At 37.3% G+C, this 14643-nt stretch overlaps 1 protein-coding gene across 1 annotated transcript in view; it reads right to left on the bottom strand.

Moving 5' to 3' along the window:
* Positions 1-14643, bottom strand: part of DDC (dopa decarboxylase) — a 57638-nt gene that overhangs the window by 26244 nt on the left and 16751 nt on the right. Inside the window, exons 5-8 of the mRNA XM_030503544.1 lie at positions 13859-13993; positions 10521-10664; positions 2301-2367; positions 91-185 (exon numbers count right to left, since the gene is read on the bottom strand). Of these exons, the coding sequence (XP_030359404.1) occupies positions 91-185; positions 2301-2367; positions 10521-10664; positions 13859-13993 (441 nt within the window). The remainder of the gene's footprint in view (positions 1-90; positions 186-2300; positions 2368-10520; positions 10665-13858; positions 13994-14643) is intronic.

Genomic DNA, 14643 nt, shown 5'->3' with positions numbered 1-14643 from the left:
AGCCATTAATGTGGGATGCACAAGAAACACACAAATTCTATGAAAGAGCAAGATTTTTGCAGGCTGCTAGAGAAGAAACACCACATTCACCTCCACTCCATTTAAAAGATGCCTGAATTCAGGGCAGATGAATGCACTCCCAGCATAGGCTGCATCAATATGCATCCAGATATTTTCCTTATTACCTAAAAAAAATAAAGAAAAGTAATTGAAGGGGAAGTAAATTAAACAGCAGATTAAAAAGCCCTATTCATTTGCATGAGCCAAGTGCCTGAGAGATTTTTCTTTGTTGTTATTATTTTCCCAATTTAAAATTGAATTAAGAGATTAAATGTTTCTACCATCTGGGTTTCTGTTAATACATAAAGATGTATACGTAACATATTCTTCTTCCTCCACACTTCTACAGGAACAGAGTCCTTTCATGTCTAGGTTTATCTTATTAATATTAAGCAACATAAAATAGTAAACAATTTTGATTTAAGAACCATTATAAAACGCACTTTAAAAAGATGTATCTAGAGATGTAGTTTTCCTTTCTATAGCATTAAAACTATCTACTTTAGCAAGAGGAGCTAGAGTTTTAGCTGTGCTCCCCATTTCTAACTCATGAATCACAAACGCATTCTAAACAGTATATTTTGTGTATTGATATATGTGCATGTGCATGCTTTTGAACTACGTGCAGCAAACTATTTATTTCAAGGACTGAGACACACAAAAGCAAGGACGGAAAGGTGAAGGAAGTACTAGTTTTGATTAGTCACTGAATGGTTTCTGAAGAAATATTTTAGCATATAAGCCTCTTATGCATCCTCTGTAATTTAATGTTCACACTCTGCTATAGATCACCTCTATTAATGCACATGGTAAGAATTCTGGTCTATAAGTTGATGACTGAAGCCCACATAACATCTTCACACTGGTCATCAAATAATTCTGATGGGTATTTTCACATACAGAGGTATATCAATTCAGATCTGCAATTGGGCACCAAGTTCATGCTGGAATGTGCATTCTTGTGAACTACATTTGTTTTTTCTGCATGAATATCTGGAAAAAGCTAATGAAATGTTATCCACAACATCCATGACTTAGGTTTATTTGAAAACATGTTCAACGTTCAACTGATTATGTATTTTTAAACATACTTGGTTTGAGACATTGCCTTTATTTCATAGACTACTGCTCATGTATATTAAGAAGAAAATTCACCTGTGCACAGAAAATCTAGCATGAGTAGTGATTATGATTTGAGTAGTATGCAATCTTTCTGCTGGTCTCTGCTGCTCAAGGAGGAAATCGTTGAGAGCAATGGGTGAAACACATGTGATTAGCTGCTATACCTAAAAGTATTGGTGTCCCTATTTTGTTAGGTCAGGTCTATAGGAGTAACCTGAACAGCAAAATAATTTCTAGCTGCCAAGCAGTACTAGAATCCTTTGTAGAAAGGTCTGGGAGGAACTGAGTCTGTGGCCCTTGAGCTGGAGGGCAAGAAACCTCACAGAGCAAGTCACCACCACAGAAACCCCAAATGTTTGAGGCCCTACCTGAATAAATTAACAGAACATCAAATCTAGCTGCATTTCTATGAAGGTGCTTCCAATTGCTTATAGCTATAAATTTCCTGCTCTAAATGCACATTTGAATAGATACGGTGCGCTTCTGTTGCATTTTCATAAGGCAGCAAGTGTGTGCTTTTGTCCAAGCCTTGCTGCAGATCAAAGCTTGACACAATAAACCATAGCACAGAAATACTTACGTGGAGTCCATGACTCGATCACTGTATTAAACAGCCTGGCGCTTGTCCTATTCTCTTGAGAAAGAAATTGGGGAACGGAGAGGGAGGATTACGGAGAATATATGTGGAATTTTGGTGCATATTTCCCTGCTTCTTATAGTCTTTAGAACCAGACAAAAGCAAAACACTTGGTGCAAAGGATAATCAGAATTCAGCTTTTCCGCGTTCTTGACCATTGCTCTAGATGCACTTGCAGGTAGAAGGACTTGAAGAAAAATGTTACAAACTGAAGCACTTACAGTAATTTTTAACTGAGTGTTCCAAAATACTCCCCCCTCCGCCCAAGAAACCCTTAAGGCAATGTCCTCTGTACTCCTTAACAGTTTGAGAAAGCAAGCTTGCTGCTTGACCTAATATTAGAAAAAAAACTGTAACTGAAGGTTTCATCTATAAGTAGCCTTATTGAATTTGGACACTGATGCTGCACAATGCCCTGGAAATGACTCAGTGTGGCTTTAACTGGTATCTGCAATTTTAGAAAGTAGCAGTGAAGACTTACAGATAGGACCCAGTTCTAACAGTTTGTCAAAGGAGCAGGAAGGTGTGGTTCCAAGTGTTGCACAGAACTGCAGAGCCAAAAAACAAAGGCAAAAAAATAAAATACGTTACAGCAAAGAATAGTATCAAATGAAAAAAACCTGCCTGCAAAGGCAACAATAAACGGAGATAATAGATAATATAGGGCAAAAGAAATGGATTTTAGCCAATAACCATCCTTCAGTGGAACTTTTGAGAATCAATTTTTTTTATTTTCAAAGCTCCCATAGGCATCTATTGGAACAGATGCATAAAATCAAATGTTAATCTAAAATTGACTGACAAGTAATGCAACATAGTCACAGTATTACATTAATGCTGTATTTTATATATTTTCCATGTGTTCCACATGCTTATCATGTGGCCCAATACTAACTTCACATACGCAGTTATCACCATAATGATTTGCAGTTTATGGTCTATAAGCAAGCTCTGAACTTGAGCAACTTAAAGGTGCTGGAAGCGCCGTTGACAGAATGAATCATAAAATGTTACTGCCTGAATTAAAGAGCCACAGCTCTGTAACAGACTTGTAACTGCTTTGTGCTCAACGGATGTGAAGCCTGGGACCTGTTCACTAGTAGCATATTAGGTTTGCAAGATATATTCCCAGAGAAACTTTTTCTCCCAAATTCATCCCAAAATACTGGAAACATCCTTCTTTCATTCAGTTAATGCCTCATTTAATGTATCCTGCTGCATTACCAGTGGGCAAAAGGCAGAAGCAACGTAAATATTGTATTTTCACAGTAGAAAAAGAATATAACTAGGTGAAAATGAGCTATGGTATCTTACTGGGAATATGCAGGTAGAATTATAATCCCAAAAACCAACTACCAAGTGCATATAAACTGACATTATTTTATTTTTCATTGCTACACTTACACTTTAAACACTTTGTCTCCTTTTTGCAAGTGCTAATAAAGACTGGGTTTGTTTTTTGCCTTGTACTGGATTTTTATACATTAGAAGACACATAATAGTTTAAATAGGCAAATAAAATATGGTGGGTTTTAGTTAAGGGTATTAAGTACAAAGGAATTGGATCATTTATCCAAGGTCACACACAACTATAATACAGCCAGGACATGACTATAAATATGTCAACTCCAGAATTTGGGGGGGTTATTTTTGTACTTCTGGTTACCTTTTCCTGCCAAGTACACTGCCAATGCACTATCTTTTGCCTTCACTGTTTTCCCTACATATCTGCAACTAGCCACATTTTTTCTGTTGTGTGTGTCCACATCCCTCAGTGAACTCATGACAAGACCTATAAGAAGACAAATGAACACCTAGCTGATACCTGTCCATCCATGAGACCTTTCAAGAAAAAAACATACTCTCATAGCAAACCACAGGCACAACTATGCATTAAAACTCTATCCAGTGCAGTTTTGTGACACAGCTCCAGACTGAGTACATATGCAGGGCCTCTGGGTTCACTGCCCTCCCTTGTAGGAGTGATACCATCACAGAAAGTTTCCAGTAGTTCCTTCTCTGCATTGGACTTCTCTGGCTCATCCAACATGCCAAGTAATCTTCTGTTTCTAAGCATCTGTTTAGTTTGTCCAGGACTGCTATACTAGCTGTCATTGCTACGTAGTTGTGGAGCTGCTGCAGAATGGGGATGTATTGCCAATGACCAGCTGAGAGCTGCAGCTGGGGACAGGGTGGACTTTTGGCCTGTCTGTTACAGCCATCATGATGTGAGTAAGCACTTCTGTACTAAAGGATTTTGCTCATGTTTCTGTTACCTGATGTGGCCTTATCTGCTTCAGCTTTTACTCTCTCTCGCTCTAGCACAAACTTTCTACTTCTGAGAAAAATAATTTCATGTTATTATGGCAGTAGCAAATTGTTTGCCTAAATCCTATATCGCCTGTTTTAGCCTAATACCATGTTTCACTTGCCAAGTTTATGCTTTTTTCCTGTTCATCTGGCTTGAACATTCACATGCTGTCTCTCCTGCATTTCAGTGATATCTCTTTAATTCTAGGGGTTCCCATACTCAAACAACAACAGCTTCCCCCCCCCCCTTTTGTAAAAGGTGATGCACATTTGCACTAAGTGTGCAAATCTGCTCTAATTAAACAGAATGCTTGATAGCTACCAATATTTTACCCTTTATTTGTCCCTTGAACACTCATCCTCATTCATAAGCTGTCACCTGCTTTCAAGCTAGAGATTTTATTGCCTTTTCACTTCTACCAGCTATTGGATATTGGAGACTGTTACAAATCATCTACAGTCACATCTTGAAGCAGGTCCTGTACACATCTCTGAACTAAGAGTTGGTTTTCCTTCTGGGGTTCCCTAACTAGTCCTCTCAATAACTTCTCATGAGGTTTTAACAAGTTTTTTTTGCTTTTCACATTTTCCATCATGCTTTTTTTTCTTCTTTTCATTCTGTGAAATAATGCAGCAACAGCACAGTAGAAAGGCCTGGCATCTTGCAAAAAATAATCTGATTATGAGACAAAGAGTTGGATAAATGCGATAGGATTTTCATTTGCTAGTTCCAGGTTTTTAGAGAACTCATGCAAAGTGAGAGATGGCTGTTTCGCTACTTATTAAACTGGATTTTTCAAAATTTCTTGGAAATCCCACACTGACATAAATATTCAGTAAAAAGAGCAGGTGGATATGTATTCAAAAAGCCAGACATTTAAAATTATACATCCCAAGAATATCGAACTAGTTCAATAATCTGTTGCTAGAGAGGTAAATCCCCTCTTTCAAGTACACTTTCAAACATTTCTGCATCTATATCATACTGTATACCTCAGAGATATTTTAAATTGTTGTAGGGAGCTGATTTTTTCTGTTTAATGGAAAGTACTCAGACAGCACTCTATTCATATGAATTTATGTACACTCTTAGAAGAAGCCATAATCTGTACAGGGGAGACCTGATTAAATGTAGTCATACAAAAACCTGAAAACACTTTATCCCTGACAGCGCGCATGTTCCCCCAACTTCACAATTACAGAAATATTAATAGCTATCACCATGTTTCATTGCACCAATTAAAATATTTGCTATGGGGAAAAATATTACTATAATTTCATAATAATATACTATTATGTATTTATAATAGTAAATAATTTCTAGTAAAAATAACAATTTCTTAAAAAATAAGAAAGGGAAAATTCAATTTTTTTTTTCCAAATCAAGCTACTAAGAACCTGAGTTTGAAACAAATATAGTTCTGCAAATGAGCTGAACATTTTGCTGCTAACACATTTTCCCCTCAGAATAATCTAATCTTTACGCTGGGCCTTCCCATATTCTGAGACACATGAGAAGAACAGAATAATTACAGTGCCTGGAGGTACATTTATGATTTCTCTGGAAGTTTAATCATCCTTTGAGGGAGGTTGCTTTTAAAAGAGTGCAGGATATTTTTTAGAAAAGAAGTAAGTTTGCTCTCTTCTTTTACTAAGGCGGCATGCATGTGTGGAGTCAAAATATCTTTATCACTTTATTGTCTACCTAGGATGTTCCCACAATCAGGAGAAACTTGCATTTCATCTTTGGCTGAACTACAGATCTACAAATTGGGTCACAAGAAATGGAGGATGCCATGAAGAAAATTCTGGGGTTTCTATATACATAAAGAATAGGGGTTAATTCTAATAAAGAGTGGACTATAGACTTAGGTCTACTTTTGTACATATATCTTATGATAATATGTTGTAGACTTTCTGAGAAGATTAGAGTGAAATTATCTTGGCTAGTCCAGCAACTAAAGCAAGACAGAGATTTTACAACAGAAACTTACACATTATTGTTATTAGTGTTGTACTGCAGTTAAAGTATTCTCCTTCTAATCAGGATGAGTATGTTGCTTCAGTAAGAGATTTTATGAGTTCAGACATATGCTTAGTCATTTAAATAATGGCTAATTCTGTAAAGCGTACCTCAGTTTCTAAAATAATTTTGTTGTCCTCTCTGCAGGAGTCTAAGCCTTAAAGCTACTTGATTTAATTCTCAGAAACCACTTCAAGTGACAGCATCTGCTTTTTTCAGGACTCTCATTATCCTGTCTCACTTCTACACAGCAAATCTAACTCAATTTGTAACCTGTATAACACTGGCAAAATCACATTTGTGCAAAGGGCGGAGGACAGGCTGCATCACAGAAACAGGACTGATGGCTCAGTATAGCCTGCAGGCCTTATCCTTTTCAGGTTGCGCACTTCAAATTTGACTCAACCCTGGTTGCTAATACAAAGCAGCTAAAATGCTTGCATCAGTCATCTCATGTATTACTTTCCTGAAATCAAGAGCTATGTCAGTAAATGTGCATGAATCTTTATGATGCCTGAGAGCAATGACTCTCAATCTTTTCAACTGGAAGACCTCCTACAGCTTTTGAAAAATATGTGGACACATTTTGCACAGTTTCACCACAAAGCTTTTCATTTGCAATTAACTATAATGAGGCAGAACCTTCAATGTTCTCTTACTGTTTTTATTTTATCCTACTCAGTTGTTTGCCATCTTGCACTCATAAGAATGTCTGTGGCTTGTAGAAAACTGCAACAGTTTACTAAACCACTCAGTGCTTTACAAAACAGTGATTTTTCACAAACTGTGGATTAAGAAACATCACCCTGGATGCCTGTACACATCTCAAGAATGCTTCTTCCAAATGTGAATCTGTGGTCAGGATCTTAGTGTTAACTTCTACTGAAAAGATGGCTCCTCTGTTAGTCTAATTCTGATTTATTGTTTCCCAAGTGAGTCCAGATAAAAACAGCCTGCTTCCTAATATCCTGCAGATCATCATTCAGAAGAGTCATTTCAGCTAGTATCAGAGAGATTTCATGCTGGGCCTTTGTTCAGCAGCAAGGCAATTATGTTAAAGCAGCTTTATACTGAAAGAGATTGTTGAAGTATATTGTACTATATATATGCCATCTGCAACATATCAGTGTTGACTTATGAAAGACAGCATAAAGCTCACAGGCCACTTAGATATATTCAAGTAAACTAGGCTTGAATGCAGTGGACCCTACACCTGAATTTAGCAGTGCTTTACTTGGTGGTCTCCACATTTGAGCATCCCGGTCAACATTCACCCAAAGTAGAGGCCTGTCTCAAGCTAGGAGCATATAGGGTCCAACTGAGAAAGGCATTTCTGCGTGTGCTTAACCACCACTTAATGTTTGCAATTATCGAAATGGACATGACCTCAGCACATGCTTTAAAGCTGCCCCTTATATGGTGGCCAGATAAAGGGCTGCATATCAGCCACCCTTGGCCATTGCTCCTCAGTACACCCTTGGCAATTGCTCCTCAGTAAATTGTGGCAACTTTAGTGCCTTAACATCTGACACGGTTAAGTGCTTTGTTTGCACAGTCTGCTTGCTTTGCTATACAAAAATATATCTGTTTCAATTTCTGCAGAAGTGCCTTGAAAGAGGCAAATTAACACACATCTGAATTTAAAAATTAAAAAAAGGAAACAAAAGTAGAGGTCTGGGTACACTAATTGGCAATAGCGTTCAATGAACAGAATTTTGGACACATTACTAGTGCTAAAATATATTGATGGTGAATAGGAATTCAAAGACTCATTTTAAAGACAATGCCTGTCCCCAAAAAAAGACTGACTGCCAAATCCTATGTATGTGAAAAGCAAACCTATAATTACCAGATGGCTGTAATGAGAGAACCTGTTTCACATCAAGCTAATTTTCCCCTTATTCTCCACTCACCTCTACAAGCAAAGCACTTCTATCAAGTTCAGGATAATAATTCCTCATTTGTTCCTTAAATACAAGAGGAGAATCATGCCTATAAGGCACTGTAATTTGCTTGTATGTTCTTTTTAATCCCCTACAAACCTTTTTTTTTTTTTTTTTTTTATTTCTTACAAGGGAGACTGCATCAGCTTGGATGCAGCCAAGATGTCTTCATTAGGAATGATCCCTCTGCTGCCGAAAGTCTCTTTAGGCAGAATTTCTTCTGTTAAACCTTTTGCTTTGATGTTGAATCACACCCGTTAGTGAAGGATCAGTGAATACAGGGAGACAAGGAATAGCATGGCATGAGGTGTTTCCTTGGCAATGTGCATATCTTTGGCACCAGAACAAAATAAAATAGCACCAAAATACTCAAGAACAAAAGAAATGGAAAGGCTTTTGAAATCTGCAAGCCAGAAAACGGAGCACTAACACAGTGCATGGAATGTTGCTCAGCATGACAGAGAATTAACACACCTTTTGAGTTAAGAGGCCATCCATAAGGATAATGAGATCTAGTTTAATCTAAGCTGACATGTTTTATGTATACAAATAAATGGAAAACCTGGTACAGGCCATATTAACTCAGACCAGCCTCTGCTGTCTTTAAAAGCCTGTTTTGCACAGCTAAGCAAACAGAGGAAGAACAAAACCACCTAAATCAGCCTTTGTAAAGATGTCACTGAATACATAAAGAGAATTTTTTATTTCCTCTTGCTACACATAAAAAAATTAATAAGAAATAAATATTTATGAGGGGCAAGTTGCTTTTTTTTTCTAATGGACAAAAGATGAGGAAAAAACACATTAACTTTGTAGTTAGTGTATGGAGATGTGATATAGTGCATAAACAAGTAGGATTCTGTATAAGATACTATGAGCTGGTACCATGTAACAAAGAAATAAACCATACCTTATGGCACATCCCCACTTCAATAGGTGCAGCCCACAGAAGAAATTTCACTTTGGAATATCTAGAAATGCTTTGTTTCTCAGTCATAATCTTATTGTATTGGAAAGCAATTGATGAGAAGTGCTTGGTCATGCTAAGGACTCTCTAGTTATAGTCAGACTAGAAATTAACAGCATTCTGCACGTATCAAAACCACTTTTCAGCCTAGTCATCGTTATACTACATAAAAACAGACACTAAAGGTTAATAACAAGAAGAGTAAAAAGATTACATTTTCAAAAGAGCTTGGTGACATTTAAGCTTCTTTGTCCCAATTGGCACTTATCCATGACTATAAGCAAGCTTAATCTGCTAATTCTTCTGAAAAGAGTTCATAGAAATTTAAGTCACTTTAGCCCTTTTCAAAATGTTACTACATGAAATTAAAGAAACAACTGTCAAGTCAGACATGACTTTTTCTGAAAAAATCGTGACATATCTTTGGCTCTCTTAAAAAAAACCCATTTCTAAAGTTCTGTGTTTCTAAAATAGGGGTAGTTCTTTTCTCCAATTTCCCTTCAGTGAAGGCCAGTAAAAACATATTCTTGGTAGCGTATTATACTTCTTATACAGCCCATATGCTTAGAAATGAGCAAATCATTTTGTTGATGATGTACAAAAATTACTTACTCCATGGGGGGGGAGGGGGGGGGGGGGGAACCAACACAAAAAAACCCAAAACCCAACAACAATCCAAAACCAAAAGGCAAAATCTCGTTTTAACTTGAAATAATAAGAACTGACAGGAAGAATAGATCTGATGAGCAAGCAAATATTCTTTTTGATCACGTACTTATCATAGCAGAACCGAACTTTAGAATTTTATCCAATCTAACAAACACTGTTTTATGTCAAAAAAAGGGGGATTATGACCTTTAGCTACTGAGATATAAACACATTTGCTTTTGCTAGACTGCTGTGGAAGCAGAAATCTCTGCTTCCACATTTAGAGGTAAGTTACATGTTCACAAATACCCGCCTGACAATGTCTGATCTTGATGATACCTGGGTATATTATGGAGGTTCATTTCTTTGCTACAGCAGTGAGGAGGGGAAGCTACTGTTTCTTGAAAATATTTAAGTGTGAGATACCATCATTTAATTTCTTGCTTTTAAACTTACCTATGGGTAAGTTAGAACCTGAAAAATAAAGGTATACCTTTTTAAAAACAGCAGTTCAGAATTCAAGTGTTAGGAGATTATAACACTGCAACTACAAAATTCACCTCCATTTATTCGGCTGTCTAATATATCTTTAAGTCCTTTTAAAACATCATTTTTGCTGAGAAGTGCAACCAGTTGCTCAAATTAGTTGCTCTTCCTGCACAGAAAGGTGTGTGTAGAACACTCATGGAATCTATCGTGGTATTCTAGCTAGGCTGCCTATTGATCCCTCTGTTAGGGATGAGATCATCTACTCATGTCAAAAATAGCTTATCAGAAGCAATAAATCCACTAATTAAATCCAGTACTCACAAAGAATGGGATAAGACCAGCAGCTTTGTCTTCATCCAAAACTTTCTTTAGGGCTGAACCACAAACACTGAATGTATCATCTGAAGAAACATTTTTAATCTTCACAGCACCAATTAGTGCGGCCCTTTCCACTGATGAATGAGCCTACAAGGAAATGGGCAAATTTTAAGACAGATACTTTTTATTGGAATGTAAGAAGTTAATTTGACTTTAAAAATAAAATAATAATTTCTTTCATGTAAAGCAATATTTGAGATCCTGGGACTGTTGCTGGTATGTAACAGACACATACCTCTCCCTCTTTCATACAGACATATGGACACACATACATATATATATATATACATACACGCATACACACACACAAAATACACTAATGGAAAACCTGAAGTATTCTTGAGACCATTGCCATGGCATCATTCAGACAAGAGTTCAATTAACCTTAGAGAGAGCTTTAATTAACATGTTCACAGTTAGGTAGGAGTGATTAAGAGCTTCGGGATTTGGCTCTAAATCAACCAAAAGACATGCAGATAATCAGCTTGCCTGATAATGATTCAGTTGCTTACTATCATATTTTTATGGCATACAGCTTTGCTGAACTCTAAAAAGTTAATGTCTTGTTAAAGTATGTACAGTGAGATATTTTCTTACATGATAATTTATTTTTTTTTTAGATTACACACAGACTAAAATCGTGGTTCAATCATTCATTCATTTTGTTAGGCAATTAAGGATCATTCCCAATACATTATTTTATTTATAACCCACTTGATCTGAATTCTCCATAAATAGTATTTTTAGAACATAAAGCACATCTTCGTAAATAAAATCAAAGGTATCACTAAAAAATTCTTATAAATTTGTGAAGTACAATAATAACTTTACCCACAAAATCCTCTCGAGCATGACTAACCCCCCAAAAAAGCTGTTTTACCTTCCATCTCCTACGATTTCACTAATTGTCATTAATTTGAATAATTCCTCACCTTTTCATATTGTGACTACTCTCACTCCTAATCTCCATCCTACTCTTGTTAGTTCTTGCTAATGCCTAGAAGAGCACTTACTAATTCTATTCTCATTTAGCATATAATGACAGAAAAGATTAAGCTAAAGCACAGGTTGAACAAGACCAGATGAAGATACAAGTTTTTGCCTATCACTTCATATTCCCCAGGAATGACAAGGCAGATTTACTATCAACTTGCATCTCAGCAGTACCTCTTGTCAAAGTACTTTGGTAAACTAATCAGGCAACAACTTGAGAAAATGTGGAAGTCTAGACTTGAAATATAACTTTTGAAGTGGAAAAAAAATGTGTGTGCCATAGCAACACCATACTTCGTTCAAGTGTACAATAGAAAGAGGTATTTTATAACTGATTTATACATGAATTGCAAATAAGCAAACTATAACAATACACTGAGGCTGTCAGCCAGTCAGAACCTCTGAGTTACTTCCTCAACTCTCCAAAATGGTAATAAGGCTCTCTGATAACCATAGCCATTCACAATCTTAAGGTTAAAACTGCCAAGGTTCTTTTGCATTATAACAAATCTTTAGTAACCTGCTGCTCCATGGAATTCCTAGTCCTCAGCAAAGTACTCAGGAATCTCACACCACCTTTGAGGAGAGCAAGGAACCAAGCAGAAATCAGTGAAATGAATAGGCAGCTGCTTAAGGTAGCCAAATAAACATGGCAAAAAAAGGCTGATGAAGGAAATGGCCTGAGAAAAGTTGAGAACATCAAAAAACTACTCTGACTTCTGTCCTGGTCCCAGACAGTCAGGTGTCTACTGTCAGGGATAGCTAGATACTCCTCTAGCTCCAAGGTTCCAGTGCCCCTTGCAAGAGGAACATCAGCCAGGATAGCCCAGGCAGAGATAGCCCAGGATAGCCCTAGAAGAGAATCCTCTTCTGTTGTCTCCAACCGCCAAAGCAGTTACTGGGGAAAGCCTTGTTGCCAGTCCTGCCCTGTACTCATTAACGCAAAGCAAAATTATTTCAATGGGATAAAGATTTTCCAAAAATGCCTAGTGAGATATATAAGATCTGAATTTAGCTTTCTGCTCTGGGCCTCCTTACTAGCCACCTTTTTACCTCCCTCCTAATGCTTTCTTGCAGTATCGCACTCTGTCAGTGCATGGCTTTCTCTCCCACAGAATGGCTTACGTTTACTTTCTTTTGTGGATTATTGCCTGTGAGTCACACAGGTCTGTTCTTAATACAGAAGGACCAGTGAGCTCTGCAACAATCTGCTTTGAAATGTCAGCAATATCTTAAGGCAAATCCTTCTGTAAACATAAGATCCTCTGACCTTCAGTAAGCAGTAAGGCCTGTCAGACCTTATTTCAGGTCAGCCACTTACATGGGACAAAACCCGAAAACAAGTAAAAGGCTTTGTGCATCACTGAGTCAGAGTTTGAGCTCTGGGACTGGCGATCTGCACAGTACAGACCTTAGGGTCCCAGACAAAAAAAAAAAGACAAATATCATTTGTGCCTTTTAAAAACATTTATCTTTCCTCATGTTTTCTTGTTCTGACTCTTCTCACCCTACAAGTGTAGTCCCTCTTCCCAACAGCAAAGAGCAAGTATACTTCTAAATTGCTCTCCAGTGCTTTTGAACATACACTTGGTAGTAAATCAAGGTAAGCGTAAAACTTCGCCATTTTATTCTGCATAATCAGCTATGATTTTAAACTAAACATCAAGTGCTAAGTTTCTTCTATCTCATTGACATTTAGATATGAAAATGTCACAGCTATTGAGAAAAACAACGTTGCCTGGCCCTTCAGTAGGATTAGTGTGTCAGAAGGGTAGGAGCAGCAGAACTCACAAGATTAAAATTTGGTTTCATTAACAGTAAAAGCCTCTCATGGTCCTGGCCTGCTGAGAATTTAGCCTAACTCAGTCTGCGAAATACCACTCACAGCCAGAAATCAAGGATTATGTTTTCTGTTTTCTTACAAGATTTCTTAGCTGGATTTATACATGGACACATTAGCAGAGTTTTTCTTTTTTAAAAAAAAAAAAAAGAAATAAAAGGATATAATGTTTTGGGCTTCTTGAAGTACTACAAACCAATTTACTTTATATTCATGTACTAGGTTTTCTGTGTGCTTGCACCTGCAACTATGCATGCGTACAGGGGGAGGATGTATGTGTGTATGTTCGCACATGTGTATATTGGAGGAAAACAATGTGTGCACACACGGACACACAAAACCATATAGTCACCAATCCAAAGAGTTTATACTTAATTCACCTGCCTATTGAGATGACTGAATTGTTAAGTACAGACCCCATGTTTCCATGGTTTGGAGAGGTACTCACCTGATCAGAAGCATAGGCCACCAGCCTGCCCATGATATCTGCTTCTGTTAGCTCAGGCTTTTCTGACTGCACCTGTCTGATAGTTTTTGTTCTTGCAGCAAGCAGTGAAATCAGGGTGGCCTCACTTGCACTTCCCTGTGGGACAAATTGAAGGAAGGTTCAAAAGGAAGACATTCCAGAAGAAGAAAAGCAACATTTTCTTCTGTATGAATCTGCAAAGTGGTTAACAAAAACTGCACATGAGAAACTGCACGATCTCAGGCTTTTTAAGAATATGTGTGACAGCAAGGAAGGAATCTCCATTTGATCTTGGTCTCCTCCTTCCCGATGCCTCTGTCTGCTCTCTTCAATCTCTACAATTGTTCAGTTTACGCACCAGCCTTGCAATCAGTACTAGAAAGCTGGACTCACAGACTGAAATGTATGTCAAAAGGCTCTCCAACCAGGCACCAATCATTTGTTAACCAGTGACAATGGCAGAGTAGCTGTTGAATTCTGCTACGCTGGATTTCTGCAAATTTAACTTCCACTAGAATCTGGCTGTCAACTCTCATTTTTATCAAGCAATATGCATAATTATAATGATTATTCAACATTTAGAGTTATCCTGGGCAAGTCAATTATTGTGGCTAAAGGAGAAAAAACACTGGAAAAGCAAAAAAGTTATGACTCAATACAGCTAACTGCATTTCAAAGTATGGTATGTATGTTTTCTTCATCAAAATCACACAGATGTAACAAACAGTCGCACACTATTTCTAAATTGCATTTCAACTCACAAAACG

The sequence above is a fragment of the Strigops habroptila genome, chromosome 1, assembly GCF_004027225.2.
Source record: "Strigops habroptila isolate Jane chromosome 1, bStrHab1.2.pri, whole genome shotgun sequence".
Taxonomy (NCBI): Eukaryota; Metazoa; Chordata; class Aves; order Psittaciformes; family Psittacidae; genus Strigops; species Strigops habroptila.
Note: the sequence above shows the minus strand (reverse complement) of the source record. Positions and strands in the feature narration are given on the sequence as shown.